The sequence below is a fragment of the Megascapheus bottae genome, chromosome 2, assembly GCF_031878675.1.
Source record: "Megascapheus bottae isolate mThoBot1 chromosome 2, mThoBot2.hap1, whole genome shotgun sequence".
Lineage (NCBI taxonomy): Eukaryota > Metazoa > Chordata > Mammalia > Rodentia > Geomyidae > Megascapheus > Megascapheus bottae.
The window spans coordinates 57,705,651-57,728,241 of NC_143510.1; the positions used below are offsets into that span (position 1 = coordinate 57,705,651).

The 22,591-nt window shown below is 39.4% G+C and overlaps 1 protein-coding gene across 2 annotated transcripts in view; it reads left to right on the plus strand.

The window, feature by feature from the left end:
- The window catches only part of Srgap1 (SLIT-ROBO Rho GTPase activating protein 1), a 229,074-nt gene that overhangs the window by 129,097 nt on the left and 77,386 nt on the right, over positions 1-22,591 (plus strand). For both annotated transcript variants that reach the window (XM_090327941.1, XM_090327937.1), the window contains exon 4: positions 3,105-3,167. In XM_090327941.1, the coding sequence (XP_090184067.1) occupies positions 3,105-3,167 (63 nt within the window). The remainder of the gene's footprint in view (positions 1-3,104; positions 3,168-22,591) is intronic.

Consider the following 22,591-nt stretch of genomic DNA (forward strand, 5'->3'; position numbering starts at 1 on the left):
GGCTAATCAGGTACAGATCCCAGGCATTCCCCAGGGATTCATCCTGCACCCATCGGACGCCGCCAAGCACCTGAGACCTGAAGGAGAATCAGAATTTGATCTTTGTTCTTAAGGAAGCTCTCTGTTGAGGAAAAGAAAAGATTGTGATATATTAATACTAGTAGTATTTTGTATGAGCTGCTGAATAAAGACTGTCCCAGTTGAACCTTGTGATAGAGAGACTTTTAGATTCTGGTTTTGGGCTCGAAGTAAAATTAACGCTTCGCAAAATGATTTACCTTGCCTAGAGATTGAAACAAGGTAGTTTGAACATAGGCAGTTTGATTGTAGACTTTGGAACTCTTAATCATAAATGATATGCCCTAGAATGGTGATAAATGAATGAATAATAAAAATTACAATGAACAAAGGATATAATTTTTCCCATAGGGACGTGAAGAACCTACAAGAGCCTCTTACCAGACTAACACACATTGGGTGGAAGAGGGAGAGAATCCACATAGTAAAGCGTGTCTGGAGCAGTAAGGGATGGGAGCCCTGAAAAGGATGGTGGACAGCTGATGACAAACTGGAGAGAAATGCATTGTTCTAATGATGGTGACTTTGTCCCTCTGTTGTCAATTTTCCCAAAATTCTCCAATGTACTTAATTCATTTTCAAAATAGAAACAGTTAAACACTATGAAAGTATCCATTTTGATAATTAAAGTACCTGCCAATGACACAATAAGTCATAAATAATTGGAAGTAGGTTTGTAAATCAACTTTGGATATTTGCATACATATACATCATAGACACACACACACACACACACACACACACACACACACAGAGGCATGAGACACCAAGGCTCACTTTAGAGCCTTGCCCTCTTGCTTGTCTTTTTCATTCAATGCTGGCACTCTAGTACTTAAGCCATACCTCCAATTCTAGCTTTTTGATGTGTCTTCCCAGGCTGGCTTCTAACCACGGGACATCATCCAGGCACTTCCTACATGGAAGTCCATGGAATATGAAACCTAAAGATAGGAAAATAGGACCTGGCCTCTTCACTCAAGGAAGATGTACATTGGCAAACAGTGTCTAAGACAATTAATGACATTGACAGAATACTTTCTGTGTGTTGGGTAGCCTCTAAGTGGCTTACTGTTTCATTAATACTTCCCTCAACCCTATATGAGGTAGGCTCATGGGCTGTATTTGTTTTAGAGCTCAGGACATTGAGATCCAAGCAGATTTAGTCTTTGGGACTTCAAACGAGGCCAACTCCCAAATCCTTACTTCTGAGCATTCTGTTGATACTGCCTTCTAGCCAAGCATTCTGTGTTTTAAAGCTCCAGGGAAACAAATGTAAGAGAAAAATATAAGCGAGTGGTTGGCCTAACCTAGCCTGTTTATGAGTTCTATCTCATTACCTGAAGGCTTATAAAATAGGGACTCCATAAAGAACAATCCTCTTAAAACTCCAAACCTAAGTCTTGAATCTAATCCTAAATATTATTCACTTTAAGGCTAATTGAACCCCAGGGGTTTGTTGTTCTGGAATCTTAGGCAGTAGCACTTTCTTGTGCAGGATTCCTTGGTGACCTTTGGTCCCATGAAGAAGCTCTGAATGGGTGACAAGGATGCATGAATGAAATCCGATATTCAAATACGATCAAGCTGACGTCCTAAAAGACTGTAGTGCATTGTGTACATTCAGAATGGCCAAGACCTGTGGAAAATGAAATGAGTTTCAGTTGATCTCCCTTGCCCACTTGTGATTTTCCTTTTACTCCAGAGTGACAGGAAATCCACGTCTTCAGCATCAGCTCTGATTCAGCTATTTGAGAAACTGTCAGAGATTGGGAAATGCAATGCTATCCTCAGAACTCTGAGAAAACTCAGTGACATGCTGCTAACACAATTTGCATTTCTCAAAGTTGCTTTGATGTCATCTTCCATCAATTGTCATTAATTTGGCCTTCTATGAGGCTCGGCCTAATAATTTCATGGTGGCTAATATACTCAGGTTCTTCAGAATTGCAGTGTTTTCTTTTTATTCATCTTTTTATTATTGTTTTGCTTTGTTTTGTCATTACTAAGTCTTAAACTCAGGGCCATGGCACTAACCTTAGATTTTTTTTTTTTTCTCTGAAGCTGACATTCTACCACTTATGTCAAACCTCCACTTCTAGCTTTTTGGTGGTTCACTGGAGATAAAGAGTCTCACAGACTTTCTTACTTGGGCTGGCTTTGAACTCTGCTCCTCAGATTTCTGTCTTTTGAGTAGTTAGATGACAGACAGGCATGAGCCACCAGCATTTGGCTACAGTCTCTTCACAGTCCAATAGTGGGTAGCAGATAGAGTGACTTCAGCAAATACAGGGATCGCTTCTTCTGTGACAAAGCCACACTTCAGTTTGCTGTTGAAGTCACTAAGCAAGCAGTTGTTTGAAGTTTCCTATGTACCCAAGCAAGGCCAGTATTAGGGAGACAGAAATGTAAAGTTGTTTAGATGTGATTTCCTGATAGATCTTTCTGAACACAATATTTGAATATTCTTCTAGCAAACTCTCAGAATGAGCCTAGGAAAGAATACTTGTGAGCTTGAACTTAGAGTTCAAGCTACCTAGTCCCATAGCACAACTTCTCTGCAAGCATGATACTATGTTCCCTTTTTCAAGTCTAATGTGGCTCCATGGGAGCCAGCCAGACTGTCTACAGATTTGTTTATGTCCATTCTTAAGAGACCATGGGAGCACAACACTTTGTGTTTGAAACTTCCATTCATGTGATAATGTTTAGTGACATCAGGGACTTTCTGGCTTGTTTTCTTTCCTTGGGGGTGGGGGGACCCCACAGGGAGAGGGGTAATGGGGGGGCGGAGGGAGGGGGGGCAGTGCTGGTCCTGGAGCATGAACTCAGGGTCTGGACACTGTCCCATCTTTATGCTCAAGACAAGCGCTCTACCACTTTAGCCATAGGGCCACTTCTGGCCTGGCTTTCTTTTATATTCTGGATATCCTTTTATTTTCCCTCAGTAGACTTTTAAGATACAAATATTAGTGATAAGTTTCTATTGTGTTTTTCAATGTTCTTCCTTAATTTCTTCTTAATTACAGAGCAAAGAGATTGCATTCCAACTTCATGAGGATTTAATGAAGGTTCTTAATGAGCTTTACACGGTAAGCACATGGTCTTTCTTCTTTCTAAGGGTTCTTGGTTTGGATTTATGGTATGTATAAGCACCGTTCATTTGAGAACTTGCTCTTGGCTAGAGTTGTAGGGATGCTGGATGCTCATCTGGTTTAAATAATGAGGCCAAATTTTGTGTGTGTGTATGTAGGTGTGTGAGAGAGAAAGAGAGAGGGAGTGAGTGTGTGTGTGTGTGTGTGTGTGTGTGGTATTAAGCATACACATATGCAGTTAACATACTTTAAGAAAATGCCTTAATCATAAATGGTATTTTGTGTGGGTGTGGGTGTGGGTGTATGTACCCCCACACACATGCATGCATACTTCTCTATGGGCTTGAACTCAGGACCTGGACACTGTCCCAGAGCTTTTGTGCTCAAGCTCACACTCTACCACCTGAGCCACAGCTCCACTTCTGACTTTCTTGGTAGTTAATTTTGAGATAAGAATTTCACAGGCTTTCCTACCCAGGATAACTTCAAACCACAATCTTCAGCTCTCAGCCTCCCAAGTTATAGAAATGACTTTAACTGGTTGAATTATATGGGATCTGTGCATATATCCAGTTCTAGAATATTTTGCTTAAGATTGTAATTCTTAGACTTGAGCATACTAGTGTTGCTTTATTTTTTTTTCAATTAATTGCTTCATTAATGACAATATATAAAATTATTTTGTGTAAGTATTTGCATTACATTTTATGCAATAATATGGCTTATTTGACTCATAATTTTGGTTGATTTTGTTGTTGTGGGGCTTGAATTCTCAGTCTGGGCCCTGTCCCTAAGCTCTTCAGCTCAAGGCTACCACCCTTCTCCTTGAGCCATAGCGCCACTTCCTGGTTTCCTATTGGTTAATTGGAGATAAAAGTCTCATTGTCTTTAGTGCCTGGACTGGCTTTGAACTGTAATCCTCAGATCTCAAATCTCCTGAGTAGCTAGGATTACAGGTATGAGCCACCATGCCCACTTTGACTGAACATTTTATTTATTTAACAAGTTAAATCATTTAAAATATTTTATCAGAATAATCTAATACTAGAAATGCTGCATGTTGAATTTAGTGACATAAATTTTAGTTTATATTTATATTTAGTTTATATATTGATACTTTTAAATTTGCTTTGGGGAATTTTTTCAGCAGTTTTATTTTTCAAGAGAATAAAATGCAATGAAAAATGAGTAATATTACTTTGTACCAATGATAGTGTTTACATTTTCATGGCACAAGATGATTTGAATTTTTCTCTTTAGGCAAATTAAAACTGAATTTTATTATTACAGTATTTTTCTTGTTTTTTTTTTTTATAAATTCCATTTATTCTTGAAAATCCATGGGTATAAAATATAATTTCACAAATTACATTTCATGCTCAATTGATACTTACTAAGAAAACTGTAAATTAGACTTATGAGATAAATGATGGCTTTATAAAATATGATCTATAAGGTTTTCTTGTGTTGGGTTTTTTTTTTGGTTGTTGTTATTGTTTGTTTGTTTGTTTGTTTTTGCCAGTCCTCGGGCTTGAAATCAGGGCCTGAGCACTATCCTTGGGCTTTCTCAAGGCCAATGCTCTACCACTTTAGTCACAACACCACTTCCAGCTTTTTCTATGTATGTGATACTGAGGAATTGAAACTGGGTCTTTCTACATGCTAGGCAAGCACTCTACCACTAGGCCAAACTCCCAGCTCCATTCTATAACGTTTACAAGGTTTTTTGAAATGTGTGTATGTTTGTATTTTAATATAACATATTTACTATATCGGTACTTAGGAATTGATTATTTCTGTGAGTTGATTCCTCTTTTAGAAACTTTTGATTTACATGCAATGTGCATGATCCCTAGACATATTCATACGCCAAATACCCAATAAATTGAGTTGTAGATGATAAAGGTCAATAACCTGTCTATGCTTTATGTGAATTGTTAATTTCTGATAACTAAAGATACCAAACAGTTGTAGCAATGTTATAATTTAAATATTCAATGAGCATTGTGCCTTCTGACCCTTCTCAAGCAGAATAAGAAGAATTTCTGTGTTGTCCTTCACTGAACTATTTTTAAGCTAAGGGCTTTATAGTACTTTCCATGTAGCTCTCTTGGCTTGGGCTTTGCTTTACCTAGAAATATAAATCCATCCCTAGTACTTTGCAGAATAAATCTGAAGGTTTTACAGTATGGTAGACAAGACCTGTTGATTTTGGTCTAAAATCAGTTGTCTTGGTCAAAGTTGCCTGAACATTCTTAGGAAAGTCCAAAGGACAGCAGAACTATTGTCTCAATAAAAGAGAAGTGAGTGAAATGTATTTGAGCAAAAATTCCCTTAGGTCTATTTTTACCAACTACATTTAGACTGTAGATTTGGATCAAAACAGCTGCCAACCTCAAAACTCTAATCACCATCCCCACAAAAGCCCTTAGAAGCTGGATGGGTTCTGGAAAAGGTTCTTGGAGTCTGAGTAACCCTGTCAGTGATTTCACCTCTCAGATCAGTGAAGGAATTAAAAAACAGAGGAGGCAGGTTTTAATTGTGCTGTTTGTAGATCACTCAGGGCTCCTGGGGGATGGGGGCAATGACATTAACCAGATAGCATGCTCAGCTGTCACCAGCCATCACCTTCCATGGGGAGAAAACTTCATATCCCTCTTCTGTTTGGTCTCTTCTTATACTTTATGTTTAGATATACACGTTCTAACTTTGTTCGGATGAAATCTGTGTACATGATTATTTTACACTAGGAAGGAGTAAAGGAAGAATGTTCAAATAAACAGTGGACCTTGAGTTGAAAGAATATAATTTAGGTGTCCTATTCAGCCACTGACTGTTATTTTGGTCATGGAAACATGACCTTCTGATTGCACAAAGCATAGAATAATGACTGCCAAGGTATTTATATATATATATATAATTATAAATTATATAATATGTTATGTTATATATAATTATATATATAGGGTATATATACCCCAAGGGAACTGAAAGTTCTACTTAACTGCCTAGGCAAATTAATAGGCATTTCTCATTCACTCCAAACTCTGTGGGAGTTGAGATAAAGTATATGAACCCCATACCGGTGAAGAATTTTAAGTTACAGTCACCATTAGTGGTAGCTGACAGTCTTATCTGGGGTCTTCCTTACTCCAAAATATCCCTCCCAAAGCAAAGGTCCATGACTCAAAACATTGCATCAGAAGACTGTCGCAATAAAATGCAAGTGCTTGGAAAAGCAAAGAGAGATGCCTTATGATCACTTATACTTTATTTTTTTTTCCAGTCCTGGGCTTGAACTCAGGGCCTGAGCACTGTCCTTGGACTTTCTCAAGGCTAGAGCTCTACCACTTGAGCCTCAGCACCACTTCCGGCTTTTTCTATATATGTGGTACCAAGGAATCAAACCCGGGTCTTCATGCATGCTAGGCAAGCACTTTAACCACTAGGTCAAACTCCCGGCCCAAGATCACTTATACTTTAATATGAACTTAGTTGAATCAGCTCCAATATGCAGTGATGCTTAATGATGTAATGGCAGAGCACAGAATATATAATAATAGAGCAGGAGACCTTGGGCTTGTCAGCAGGATGAGACAGTGGCATCAGAGTGACCTCTGAAAGGGAGATGTGGTAGTTAAAATTTTCGTTGCTGTAACAGATACCTCAAGAAGCAATTTAAATGGATGGAAGATTTATTTTGACTCATGGATTCAGAGGCTTCTGTCCATGGTTCTTTTGCCCCAAGGGTGGAACCTGTGGTGAGGAAAACCTCATGAAAAGATTGTAGTAGAGTAGAGCAGCTCATTTCATGGTGGCCAGGAAGCTGAGAGAATGCCAACACTGATGGACTTCCTCTTCTTTCTTCCTTCCTTCCTCCCCCACCCCTCTCTCTTCCTAGTTCTGGGGACTGAACTCAGGGCCTGAGCACTGTCCTTGGGCTTTCCTCAAGGCTAGAGCTCTATCACTTGAGCCGCAGCACCACTTCCGGATTTTCTAGGTATCAGTACCAAGGAATCAAACCTGGGTCTTTGTGCATGCTAGGCGAGCCCTCTACCACTAGGCCAAACTCCTGGCCCTGTGGACTTTCTCTTCTTTCATGTATTTTTGGGTTTTGGTTTTGGTTTTTTGTTTTTTTTTTTCAATTGGGTCTCTAGCCCCTGGGATTGAGCTACCCCCATTCAGGGTGGGACATCTATTCTTTGTAAATCCTCTCGTTGTCTCCTTGGTTGGATGCACCCAGAGGTGTGCTTTCTTAAACTCCTAGGCACTTCTCCAACAAGGTAAATGGCTTTGAAGACCTTGCAGCTCCTTTTCTATATCTATGTCCAATTTTGTTATTTATTTGCAAACACAAGGCCTCAAAATAGGTTCAAAACGTCACTTGGACTTTTTCGCTACCACAGGGTAATTTGAGCTTAAGTAATAGAAGTACTCAAAATAATAGCACCATCAAGACAGAAGTTCATATCCTCCCACTCATGAGAGATATCCAATGATTGACAGCTTGGGGCTGATGCAGAAGTTACATTGAGCAAGCAGGCTTCTCCTAATGCAGGATTCAGAGAAATCCAATTTCAGTGTTTGTTCTTGTAATACAAGATACTGTAGTTGCTACAGTCCAGCCATTACCTCTGCTTCTTGGAAACAGAATGAAGGGAAGAAAAGAAGGCCCCTAGTCTATTAAGGGGACTTAATGAAAGTCTTACATTATCTTTCACATATATCTTATTGACCAGGATTTAGAAGAGTCCCACCAGGCTGCAAGGAGTTCTGGGAGTTGGAGTCTTTTAGCTGGCCAGTTCATTGCCAACTTTTTTTTCCCCTAAATGAAAATTCTGCCATATAGGATGAGGCTAAATGAAAGGACCTCAAGGCTATAGAAACAAGAGTCATATAATGTGATTATTGTTCTTAATGTACTATGTTATTTCTCATCTCTTGTGTTGTCCCTTGGTTATCTTATATTGTTACAATATTTTACCTTGTTATCTGATATATTATATATATGTTTATTTATTTGAAATAGGATAGGGAAGGGGGAAAACAAGATGAGGGGAAGGGATGAGGCAGGGAAATGGGGACAAAAACATGAGAAAGGGTAGTAATGTTTCTGAAGTAATGTACCTTCTATCTGGTAAATATAATGTAATCCTTCTGTTAATTACAATAAAGAAAGAAAGAGAAGAAATAAATAGTAGGAGAGGGATAAATTTGATCAAACCATTATATTCATGTGTAAGCATGTCACAATGATCTACACACACACTTTGTAGTATTAATATATGCTATTTAAGAAAGAAAATGGGTCCAGGAACATAGCCCAGTGGTAAGAGTGCTTGGCTAGCATGCACAAAGCCCTGGGTACCACATACTAATCAAAAGCCAGACTTGGCACTGTAGCTCAAGTGGCAGAGCAACTAGCCTTGAGACAGTACCCAGGCCCTGAGTTTAAGCCCCAGGACTGGCAAAAAAGAAAAAGAAAGAAAGAAAGAAAGAAAATGGAATCTATAGTAAATGTTAATAGAGCTGTGTTGGGGAAAACAAAAGGCAGAAACAGAGAGAAATGATGGCACAAAAGGTTAGGAAATGAGGCAACAATCAACACAAAATTTACCTTCAGTCAGCTCAGTAAAGGCTCATCACAAAACTAATCACCAGTGTTCAGATTGTCTTAATAGCAAACTCTCAAAAGGTTATGATGTATTTTCACAATTATTTGCCCTGTGTTAATACTTCTTTACTGTACATAGTAGTCTGTCATTTTACAAAACGAAGAGTCTACTGTCCTGGGTAAACTATTTCTAATAGAGATTAACACAGACACAATGATAAATACACAGGAAATTGATGGTTCATTATGTGTAATTGATTACCACACCGTGGCATCAACAACACTCAGTGATGGCCACCCTTCAGAGGCCATTCATCCTCCAGTTTCAGGCAATCATAAGGAAGAAGACTGAACTCATCTGTGTTTATCCCAGCTATACTGTTAGGCAGGCTTATTAGCCTCTTCATTTCCACTAGAAGTCCTATGAGGCAGGTAGCCCTAATTGCAGTTTCACAAATAGGAATTAGAGTGAGTAATTAGCTCAAGATGGCACAGTGGGGTCAATAACTCATCTAAAGTCTAAGCCCAGTTCTGTTCTCACAGCCCATCAATTCTTCACTGCTCAGCTCCTTAGGGAAGGATGTACAGGGGAAGTGGAAGTGGGGAAGACAGAACCTGAACCAAAGACTCGATGAAATTCACAGGCAAAGCACTTTTCCCTTGGAAAAGTCTGAAAGTTTCCAGACTACTGTATGGATAATGAAATGGGCAAAGTCAAGTGACTTTATCTGTTAAGCTTTCATATTAGGATATGTTGGAGAGATAAGGAAGAACCATATAAGAGGCGACATTGCTCAACATGCACTGTACTCAGAAATTGACATGTTGAACTGAAACCCCTTTGTACTATCACTGAAAGATAATTCATTTTAAAAATATATTAGGATATGTTCATCTAGGACGCCTCTTAAAAACACAAACTTTCATTTATCTTTAATGTGATATATGTCAGCTCTGCAGAGGGGGTGTATGCACAATGATTACAGCTATGATTTAAGATGGACATGTTGATTATCCATCTTTAATCCCAACATTTAGGGTTATAGCAAGAGGATCACAGTCTGAGTACGGCCTGAGCTTTCTAGTGAGGTTCTCTCAAAAACCCAGATCAACCAAATGAACAGCAACAACAAATATATTATCTTGTTCCATTTATGTTGTTTTCTTCCTTCTGTCTGAGGTGAATTCCAATTTGACTAACCACGGTAAATAAGTAATAGAAACTCTTTCAAGTTTATACCCAAAGGCTTAGCAACTTGGGAAATAGAGTTGTCAGTAAGCACAAGTTGTCTTTATATATCTTGAAAACCCTTAGGTTTAAAACATTTTTCATATATTTTCATTGTAATTAATAAACGGGTTACATTATATTCACCACATAGAAGGTGCATTACTTCACATACATTGATACCCTTTCTCATGTCATGGTCCCCATTTCCCACCCTCCACCCTTCGCTGCTCATGTTGTTTTCCCCCTTAAAACATTTTATTTTTTAAAAAAGAGAGAGCTCATTTTTTTTTTTTAAGGAATGAGATGCTATTTGTTATTTCAAGTCTTTTCTTGCAAAAACAGTATGTGATGGCTCTTCTCTCAGAACTCTGGTTTCTCCCACAGGGAGGGAAGAGCTGACTCCCCTCTCCCAGGAAGCTTGACCAAGGCAAGGTGGAAGAGTCATTCTTAGAGAGCCCAAGACACCTGCTACCTTCTAACAGATTTTTCTCTGAGTTAGCCTCAAAGGTCTGGGGGGAAAAAAACCTTAAAAACTTTTGGATAAGTATATATATTTTAGCTGAAGGACATTTTGAGAATTTGAAATACATATATCTGTAGTGAAAATGAAAATTTACTCCTTTGAGGTGGATTAAGAAAAGGCCTGAGTCTCAGAACAAAATACAAAACAGAAGGAGAAAGGAAGAAAAAACCACAGGCACTCTCCTACACTGAAAGTCTCATTCACAGAATACATTCTTCATCATGCCCCCAGGGAAATTTGGGGGTTTTGTTGGTGGTGGTGATGATGGTGGTGATGATTTGGTTTTGTTTTAATTTGGCCTATTTAGAGATTGAGGACAACAAACTTTTGGCATATACCCTTCCTGGCTTTGACTGCTAACACACTGGATAGGCCATGTGACTCTGAATTCAACTTTCATACACATTTTCTAATCCTGGTTTTGGAAAACTAGGCTAGGAATTTAACTTGCTTCACTTCCTTTGTGCAAATGCTTGGGATTTGTAAGGTTACCACGTTAGGAATCCTTGACAGCCATTGCTTGATAAGAACTTTATATGCAGAAATTGGATAGGATATGCTGCTAATATTAATTGTTCTCCCGCTCCTGCTTAGAGTTCTAGTTTTTTTCAATGAAATTTGAGAATAAGCTATATCTGGTGCTTTTAAACCACAAATATAGGTGTCTTTAAAATTAGCTGGGTGCAATGGCTCACACCTGTAATTCTAGCTACTCAGGAGGCTGAGATGTGAGGATTGTGGTTCAAAGCCAGCCTGGGCACTAAAGAACATGAGACTCTTATCTCCAATTAACCACTAGAAAACGGGGAAGTGGGGCTGTGGTTTAAGGGCTGGTAGCCTTGAGCTGAAGAGCTCAGGGACAGCGCCCAAACCAAATTCAAGCCCCATAACCAACCAAAAACAACAAAAAAGCAGTAGATGATCAGGAATGTGGCCTAGTGGCAGAGTGCTTTTGTGGCACTGGTTTCGATTCCTTTGTACCACATACACAGAAAAGCCATAATGGTGCTGTGGCTCAAGTGCAGAGTGCTAGCTTTGAGTAAAAAAAAAAAAAAAAGTGCTAGCTAGTGTCTAGGCCCTGAGTTCAAGCCCCAAGACTGACAATTTTTTTTTTTAATGCAGTAGGAACTCCTCTCTGGCCTTCAGAATTATTTCACTTAAGGCTGGGAGTTTGGCCTAGTGGTAAAGTGCTTGCCTAGCATGCATGAAGACCAGGGTTCCATTTCATGGTACCACATACACAGAAAAAGCCAGAAATGTTGTTGTGACTCAAGTGGTAGAGCCCTAGCCTTCAGAAAGCCTAAGAACAGTGCTCAGGCCTTGAGTCCAAGCCCCAGGACTAGCAAAGAAAAAAAAAATGAGAAAGAGTAAGTGGCACTGTGGCTCAAGTGATAGGGTGGTAGCTTTGAACTGAAGAGCTCAGGGGCAATGCCCAGACCTAGAGTTCAAGTCCTATGACTGATCAAAAGAAAAAAAATTATTTAGGCCGGGAGTTGGAACTAGTGGTAGAGCGCTTGTCTGGCATGTACAAAGACCGGAGTTTGATTCCTTTGTACCACATACACAGAAAAGAAAAGCTGGAAATGGTGCTTTGGTTTAAGTGGTAAAGCTCCAGCCTTGAGAAAGCCCTAGGACAACACTTTGGCCCTGAGTTCAAGCCCCAGGACTGGCAAAAAAAAAAAAAGTTAAAAAAAGAATTTAAAAAAAAATGGGAAAGAGCAAGGCAGGTGTATCACATCTGAAATCCTGGCTACTAAGGAGGTTGAGATCTAAGGATTGAGGTTCAAAGCCAACCCAGGCAGGAATGTCTGTAAGACTCTTATCTCCAATAAACTACTCAAAGCCCAAATTGGTATTATGGCTCAAGTAGTAGAACACTTGCAAAAGAACCCCACGGGCAGCGCCCAGGCCCTGAGTTCAAGCCCCAGAACCGGCAAAAAAAAAAAAAAAATGAGAATGAAAGTATTTGTATACTTCACTATAATCCAAAAAAAGAAAAGATGTCTAAAAAGGTTTCATATTAATAATATGTCAAAAGTAGTTCATCTAAACTACTGCATTCTAAACTATTCTTTTATGACTTTAAAATGGTTTGGGTGCTTTGATAACAGACACTTTAATAAAAGGGCTTTTATTGGGTAATTAAGATGTTTAGTTTTATCCATACACCAGTGGCTCATGCCTGTAATCCTAGCAATTTAGGCAGCTAACGTCTGAAGATTGAGGTTCAAAGCCAGCCAGGGCTGGCATTGAAGAGTCAGTGAGACTGTTATTTCCAATTAATCGCACACACACACACACACACACACACACACACACACACACGCACACACAATGCCAAAGTGGACCTGTTCCTCCAGTGCTAAGCTTGAGAAAAAATTCTCAGGGATATTACCCATGCCCTGAGTTCACACCCCAAGACCAGCATGAATGTACACACACACACACACACACACACACACACACACACACACACACACACTCTTATTCATCAAGCATATATATGTATATAATATACATGGATTTTTTTTTTTCTGATCCTGGGGCTTGAACTCAGGGCCTGGCCTCTGTCTTTGAGCCTCCCTGTACTCAAGGCTAGCATGCTACCACTGAGACACATCACCACTTCCAGCTTTTTCTGGTAGTCTATTGGAAATAAGAATCTCATGGACCTTTCTGCCTGGGCTGGCCTTGAACCATGATCCTCAAATCTCAGCCTCCTGAGTAGCTAGGGTTACAAGTGGCACCCAGCTGCATAATATAAATTTAGTGTTAATTACATAGGATACTTTTCCAAAGCAAGGTAAATTATAAGCATTTTCCTTGAGTTTCCTGTCTTATCTGACCATTGGAGAAACAAGAGATCATGGAAATAAAGATCTAATCAGTTGAATTAGATGATCTAATTCAATTTACTTTCTAATTTTTAACTCACAAGATTATATGAACTAAATACTGTCATATCCTGATAGAATTTTAGCAGTAAATAGGCCTGAAAAAATGAACAAAGTGGGCTGGGAGTTTAGCTTAGTGGTAGAGTGCTTGGCTAGCATGCATGAAGTCCTGGGTTCATACACAGAAAAAACCAGAAGTGATGCTATGCCTCGAGAGGTAGAACACTTGCCTTGAGAAAGCCCAAGGACAGTGCCCAGGCCCTGAGTTCAAGTGCCAGGACTGGAAAAAAAAAAGTGAGGGGGGGGCCAAAGTAGGGCTTGAATGCGTGGCTGAAGTGGTAGAGCACTTGCCTAGTACAAATGACATTCTGAGTCCCTTCCATGAAGGAAGGAAGGAAGAAAAAGGCAGAAAGTCCTCCTCTTTTAGAATATCACAAAACCCAGAGTGTAAAGCCAATGTGGAACTAAAACTCGTGCTTTTGTTTAGTGATTTTTGTTGGTGGTGCTGTTGCTGTTTTGGTTGTCTTTTCCTTTTGTTTTCTTTGTTAATTTATTTGTCTTTGGGAGGGAAAGGGGCCCAGGAAAGGTGAGACAAAGGGTGAACTAATGAATGCAGCAATGATACTCACTAGACACTATATGGAAAATGAACTCTACAACCTGTGAGTGGGGACGGAAGAGGAAAAACAGACAGCAGATGAAGGGGTGACATGGTTCAAAAAGAAATGTACACATTACCTGATTTACATAACTATAACCCCTCTGTATATCACCTCTGCAATAACAAAAAGTAGAAAATTTTTGTGCCACTCTTGGGGCTTGAACTCAGGGCCTGAGCACTGTCCTTGGCTTTCTCAAGGCTAGAGCTCTACCACTTGAGCCACGGCACTACTTCTGGCTTTTTCTATGTATGTGGTACCAAGGAATCAAACCTGGGTCTTTGTGCATGCTAGGCAAACACTCTACCACTAGGCCAAATTCCCAGCTCCAGTAAAATAGATAATTTTTTAAAAGAAACTCATGAGTTCAGAAGAGCAAGTAGATTCGGATGAGGTTGTGTGTGTGGGGTGGGGGGTGCATGCCAGAAGCCTCAAGTATGACTCAGCCTTCTCAGGGGCTTTAGTGTAGTTAACATGTGACAGGAAGATTACCTTACAGTTCATCTTTGTACCAGACATTATTCTGTGTTTCCCATTAGCACTTTAGATTGTTGCAACAGCCCTATGAGACAGTCAAGCACAGACACATGAAGCACCTCGCCCAATACCATACAGCAGGGAAGTCTAGATCGGGCTGAGGGTGTATGTTTAGCTACACACTTGGCTCACTTTTTAATTGGAGATTATAATAAAAAGTGGACCATTATAGTTCCCCCTAACCCGGGGACTTTCCATCTGTGAATGGAAAGTTTCCATCTGTAGTTGGAAACTATTTTTTTAATAAGATCCTGGAACTGGAGGCATGGCTCAAGTGGTAAAGTACCACTGAGACTGGAAAAAGCTAACAAAGAGTTTAAGGCCCTGCATTCAAGCACCAGTACCAACGAAACACCAAACAAAAATCAAATTTAAGCCTGGTGCCTGAAGCTCACATTTATAATCCTGGATACTCAGGAGGCTGAGATCTGAGGATCCCAGTATGGAGGTAGCCCAGAAGACAAGTTTTCTCCAATTAACCAGCAAAATGCCAGACTGGAAACTTGGTGCACATGTTAGAGCACTAGCTCTGGGTGAAAAAGCTGAGTGAGAGCAGTAGGCCCTGAACTCAAGCTCTGGTGATGTCCCTCTGGAATACATACAGTTTGTCATTCTTCACACATAACACCCATTTATTTACACAGCATTGAGTATTTGAAATTATGTAGACACGATTGAAGAAATGTAGGCAAATAGGCATTGGTCATGGCCTTTTTATATGGGTCTTGAGCATCCCCACACAGATCTTGAGATTGTTGAAGGATCTTAGAGCCAATCCCCTGCAGACTCTGATTAACAGTCATTATGTACCAACACACAGGCTCAGAGGACCTTGGAGATCCAACACTGAGGACTGAGAAAAACTGCAGAAAGGAAAAGGTCTGAGAATGGATTTACAAGCATAGTCAGGCTTGCAATAATAAGCAAAGGGGGAGGGAGGAAGCAAAAGGAGCAGCATGAACCAAGTCACAGAGTTAGGAAAAGCACAAGGTACATTCATAGAATTTCCTTCTAGGGCTATTATATAGGGAGAAATTAGAAGTTGAATGGTTTCCAGATAATTACTAAAAATGAGATTTTTTTTTAAAGAATCACATTGGCAACAACAAAGAGTCTACACACGCAAAAGCTGTTACAAAATTCAAAAGACTCTTTTACACAGATTAACAAAGCTTCTCACTTTCTTCTTTTTAATGGAGTGAGAAGTATTTAATTTGAGGGACAGGAGGTATGTGTGAAATTCCAAACTATTGTTCATCGAAAGAAAAGGGTTCTGCACCTGAGTTTCTATTTTAGTTAAAGCTGTAATTCTAAGCCTGAGTCTTTTATGACTTTTTAGATTCCAGATGTCTTGTGTCCTCTCCGTAAATATTTTATATGCTGAACTTTGTAACTTAGCTGCTTGGCAAACACTTGCAACATTGAAGATGTGTGAAACACTTTCCTGAAAAGAACTAAATATTTAAAGTCACAGGTGACTTTGAAATGCTGGTGTTTTAATGCTCTTTCATTATGTATGAGCTTTCCTCTTCAGCAATGCCAACTGCTCAGAACTTCTTTGTAATTCAAAGCTATTGCTTCACTGTGACCTGAGCTAATGTGTATTCCATGCACAACTTGTGGCTATTTTCTTTTTCAGTAGATTGAACTTTTATTTCAGTGCCTCTGAAGACTTCACAGGAAAGAACTATAAGGAACTTTCTGGGTAATCTTTCTCTTACTGAGTTTATTGACTTGTTGGGCAAGTGTTAAGTCTCTTTGTGGGCCATTTCATAAAACTAAGACCACTCCTTTGCTCCCTAGCCCTTTTGAATATATAGAAATATACAAGTAAGCCTTGCTGGGGCTAGGATTCTTTTAGGCCTAAAAACTACTGCCTTAGTGTGCTTGAGCTGTTATAACAAAACACTATATACCAGGTGAATTCTTTTTAACCAGTCTTGGAGCTTAAATTCAGGGCTTTGTCAAAGCTAGCCCTCTACAACTTGAGTCACAGCACCACTTCAGCTTTTTCTGTGTATGTGATACCAAGGAATTTAACTCAGAGCCTTGTTCCTGGTGGGCAAGCACTCTACCACTAACTAGATCACATTCCTTGCCCATATCAGGTAGATTTTATGCAACGGACATTTATTGCATATAATTCTAAAGAGTAAGAAGTCTAAGATAAAGACATTAGCCAGTAGAGAGCAGGCTGTCTAGGTCTGTTTTGTATTGGCACTAATTCTATTTATGAGGGCTTTCCTCCCTCTGACCCAATTACCTAGTTGTATTCCCTTAACCCAATCATCTTAGGAATTAAGATCCCAGAGTATAAATGTGGGAGACATGAACTCTCAGACCATAGCAAATATCATAGGAAGGGTATGCTATGTTCTTAATTGTAAAAGAATTTATTAAGCATTCGTTGTGTGCCTGTTACATTGCAAAAGCCTGATATGTATGAATTCATTGTATCTTCACCGCAATCTTATTCTTACTATTCTTACTCCTAATTTAGATGCGAGCAAACTAAGAAACATGGTAAAAAGTCAAGAGTTGGATTTAAACTCAGGCAGCCTGAATTATGGGTTTAATTATTAGAGTTGCTCAGAAATAGAATGAATTCTCTTTTTTAAGGCAGTCATCTTTTCTGGAAAGTGGCTGCCTGGCAAGTATGTGAGAGGGGGTCTCAACTTGGAAGGTTCTGGGATTTATGGCATGTGGTTACTTGGCATTTGGCCTAAATATCTGAATTTGTGCTCTGTGTCTAAGTCAGTAAAATGGCAAATTCTGAAAGTATTCTGATGTCTGTTCTAAAATGGTTATAGGATTAACTCTCTTGGACCCAGGTCAGTTACACCAAATGGTTGATGGGAGGGGGGCTGAAAAGGAGGCAGTATCATCCAGGAACAGCACCCAGGCCTGTCATCAGTGAGCCAAATCGGTGAGCTACAGGGCTGAATGCTGGGCCAGATAGAGGCCTGTACTCCAGAGGCTTCCTGAAGCAGGGGCCTGTGTTTCATGATATAGGCTGGTGGTAAGAGCATACCAAATAGAGGAGTCTGGTAAACTACATTGCTTAGGTAGAGAGCTCAAAGTCCTTTGCTATTTTCAAAGTGTTAGCCAATCAGTAATTTAAAAAACAAAGTGGAGTACTGAATTTAGTAATTGTGTGTGTGTGTGTGTGTGTGTGTGTGTGCGCATGCGCGCGCACATGCGTACACACGCACACACCTGTGTTAACACTAGTACTAAGTCTTGAACTTGAGGTCTCAGACTCTTGCTGAGCTTTTTTGCTTGAGACTGTCACTCTGTCACTTGAGCCAAACCTCCACTTCCATCTTTTTCCTGGCTAGTTGGAGAGAGGAGTCTCTGATTTGTCATCCTATTTAGATTCAGTTTTAATGGTCCTTTTGCATAAGAGTAAAATTACAAATAATTTTTTTTTAAAAACGAGTCTCTCTGAATTGTCTCCTCAGCTGGCTTTGAACCAGGATCTTAAGATCTCAGCCTCCCGAGTAGCTAGGATTACAGGTGTGAGCCACCAGTGCCTGGTTTTGAGCTCAGCTTTCTGCAATCCCTGCCCTCGCCTCTCTATTTTCTAAACAATGAAAGCACAATAATCTTTGGCAAACAAAGGAAAGATGATACTCTATGTTAGATTCTTTGATAATGAAAAGGAGGTATATATTGTGGTGTTAACATTAAATTGCTGGTTATGGTTATGAAAAATTATCTTATGATCTAATGAACTAGCATACTCAGTAAAGAATAAAACGTAATTAGATTTCTAGTAATATTCTGAAGACAAAGAAGGTAAGACTTATGTGTTGAACAGAGGACTGTAGATATTTTTGCTGAGTGTGAATGTTTGTCAGAGGTTTCTTAGTGATAAAAAGAAACCAGCAGTCTTGTCCATGACTCAAAATCTAAAATTAGAAACTGCCTCTAGTAACTGCTGGAAATCGAGCAAGCTCAGACTGATTAGTAAATACAATTCTTACTCCTTTACAAATAGAAACATTTTCTTTTTAATGAGGTAAAATAAAAATCATCCTCTTTAGGCTACATGAATTGTTTTCATTTATTTTTATGAGTGATATGATATCTTACGAAGCTAATTGTAATTTATATTAATGCTTAAAAATATTGTTCAGTTTAGCATTTTCAAAATGTCAATGTCCTAGTTTAGCTTCAGTGTAGCCATTGAAAATAGAAGCACATTCCATATCTGTGTGTCAGTCTCATACCTGCCAAGGACTTCTGGGTTTTCCTCCCTAATAAGCTCTTGATGGTTGATCAATAATCAGTTGGGGAGCTAATTAAAGTTTCTGCAGTGATAGATACCCTTGAATCAAGTTCATCAATATAGCAGTGAGCCAGCCAGCCAGATGACAAGAGGCATAGTTTATTTCTGGTTGTCTCCTGTGAGGCAGAGTAGATGAAAATCTCTGGAGAATTCCAGGAGACTCTTCCATGTCCAGCATCATCTGTCTCAAGTCCACAGAAGCAGAAGGAAATTATCAGTATAATTCATTCGTTTTACTGGGGCTTTGTTGTTTGTTTGCTTGATTTGGGCACCTGTACTAGGGCTCTAACTCAGGCCCTCCAATTATTTAGCTTGGCTTTTTTGCTCAAGGCTGGTGCTCTACCCCTTGAGCCACACCTCAACTTCCATGATGAGGTTTTGTTTTTTTTTTTAGGTTAAAACATGTTTGCCATTTACACTGACACCGAGAAAAGTCAACCGCTTTAGCCACCGAGAAGTATATTGCTTTCTTTCCTACTCTATTTAGTTGCTCTCACTCAGATTAGTATCTGAAAACCTGAACTTCATAAGATTTTAGGGTTGAGAAAAGCCTAAGAGATCATGTGGGCTACCCATGTCCTTTGTAAAATGACTGTGAGCCAGCCGAGCTCAGGCAAACCTGACCTCACTCCTCAAATAGCTAAGACAAGAGCACAAAGCCCTGAGGATGGGGAAGAAAGCAGTCTGCCTCCAGCAGAAAACACAAGCAATGGAAACGCTATTTTCATAAGTAGACCGCCCTTGAATTACACTAGTTCTGTTAGGGATTGTTTCCACTTTATAGTGGATGGTTGAGGAACAGTAAGCATTCAGTTGGAACCAAACCTTGTTTGTTTGTTGTTTTTATGTTTTCCAAGGCTAGAACTATGCAATATATCTTCTCTCATAAAGCTGAGCAGCAATGTCTTGGCTTGCAAGAAGTCTAGAGATGTTACCTCTAACTTTCATCAAGCTCTATTTTCCTTGAGCTTTATTGAATGTTCTCTCTCTTTCTCTCTCTGTCTCTGTCTCTGTCTCTGTCTTTCTCTGTCTCTCTCTGTCTGTCTCTGTCTCTCTCTGTCTGTCTCTGTCTCTCTGTCTGTCTGTCTGTCTGTCTGTCTCTCTCTCTCTCTCTCTCTCTCTCTCTCTCTGTCTCTCTCTCTCTCTGTGTGTCTCTCTCTGTCTCTCTCTCTCTTTCTAGCTGTGTCTCTCCCCCCACCTCTTTCTCTCTGAGGATGTATTAAAATTCTCTTGAAAGAAACTTCTGCTCCCGTTAAGTTTTGTAGATTCTGTACTTCAAGTCCATTCTTTCCAAAGGCTCTGAATGTGTCATTTGAGTAGGTGCTCTGCTGAATTTTAGTCTGGCAAGGAGGGAGAACTATTTTGTCACGTCCTCTCTGCTAGACAACACCCCACTGAGGGTCAGAGAAAGGCTGAGGTCACACAGCTCTTTTCCAGCCTAGCTAGCACCAAACACAGAGCTGTTGTTTCATAGGTGGAAGTACTTCCCACTAAAATTGCTACTCCATATCATTTCTCCTGAGAGAAAATTCTTAAAACTACACTGGACAGAATGTCATTGTTTTCATGACATTTTAATTTTCCTATTAGCTTTTATTTTCTCCCTTTGCCCATGCTGTCTACCTTTCCCTTTGTTTCCTTTATTCTCTGTCTCTCCTCCCTCCTCCCCCCCAACAGCTCTGTCATTTGCTTGGCAGTCACTCCCTAGCCCAGCAGGCTCCAGAATACCGGACAATGCTTTAGTTCAAAGCATTTGTAGGAACTGTAGATATAATTTGATAATAAATTTCAACTGTCATGTTGATTTCACTTTAATGGAGCCACCATGTACCTTTAAACTTCTCCATGATAAACTGTTAAAACCTCTTATTCTTAGTACATTTGACCTTCCTTGCTCGTTCTAAAAACTGAAATCACTAAAATTCATAACATATTCATAAACAGAACTATTGCTCATTCTTTCACTCTATCTCATCAGAAATGATAATCCTTCCCATTAGAGAAAACTCATTACCTAGTAGTAAAACGAATTATCTTTTGATATTTTCGTCAAATACCAGCAATTGGCATTTACTATGTTCAATTAATCGAGGTCAACCTCTTCTGTGTTCTTTAGATTCCTAACAACTGCCTTGCACAGTGAGCAGTATTGTGATTTGGGGGAAATTGAGTTACTGGTTAAATTATATGGAAGCAAAAAAAAAAGCCTTTCTTCCCATCTCCCTGAAGTTTAATAATTGATTTCAAATGGCAATAGACTACTTAACGGGAAAGGATGCATACAAGCTTATTACTATGCAAGAAGGAATCACACAAACTCCAAGTGGGACCAAATACCTGTTCATAAGGGAAAGTAGGCTGGGGGGGGCGTTATTGGGGGGAGGGACAATTATAGAGAAGGATAAAGAATTTTTAAGAGAGATAAATGATTCTGAAGACTAGATAATGGCCTGAGTCAGAGCTGTGAGTGAGGGGTTTGACTTCAGTGCCTTCTGGGATTTGAGTTCATCTTCCTTGGCTGATACAGTAATAAGGAGAGAGAAAGCCACCATGCTCTCTCTTGTTAAACTCTGTATATCATGGACAAAGGAGCATCTAGACAGCCTTCCTTGAATTTTCTACATCTACTTTATAAGAGTTGCTTTAAAAAAAACCAACTGGGTACTGTGTTCCAAGCTATAATTCTAACTACTTGGGAGGCTGAGATGAGGTGGGTATTGGGGCTCAAACAGGACGACCCCTAAAAAAAGAGGTTCTAGAGAGTCTTTACAGGATGGCTGGGTGTGATGGTACCTGCCTTTCATTTCCAGTGACACAGGGAAAACACAAGTAGGAAGATCACAGCCCAGTCCAGCCTGGGCATAAAGTGATATGTTACCTCTGAAGTAATCTAGGCAGAAAAGGGGTAGGAGGTTTTGCTTATGTGGTAGAATATCTGCCTAGCAAGTTTAGGGTCCTGAGTTCAATCTCTGATACTGAAAAAACAAAAATTGACAAGTTATTCCTACAGTCTATCACATTGTAAGTATTAAGTAATACTTGCTAAATTAATACACAGGCAAAGATGTATACCTACCTGTGTTGGTAATGTATACAATTGCATAGATAGATATACACATATAGAATTATACACTTAGTAAAGAAGTGAAACAATTATGGACAGACACACAATTTGTCATTCTCAAGGCCCTTGTAGGGTGAGCAGAGGTGTTAGATAATCATCCCTGCAGTAGTGTGTGTCTTCTAACTTCTAAGACAGAAATTAGAAATAAGTAGTTATAGCTTTAATCCACTCATTTTCTCTAACACATACGCTTTTCAGATTCATAATGATTTTTAACAGTTAAATATTGTTACTATAAATGTTTTAATTGTTTTCATTTAAAATACTAAAGAAGTGTCTTATATACAATATGGGCCTTTCGATAAGGTAAAGTATAAACCCAACAGCTTTGATGTGAAGATTATACAAGATCCTCTAGTACCATGAGGAAATTATGTTGTAGGTCACTTTCTCCATGACTGTATTTTTCCTGCAGATGAGGAAAGGTAAATCATGTGCATTGAATGGAGAATACTGAGAAAAGTTGTAATAGAAAAGAATTCAAATAGAAAAGTAGGCAACTAAATGCCAGGCAAATGGCCTATCACACCATTTGCTATGCAAAGACT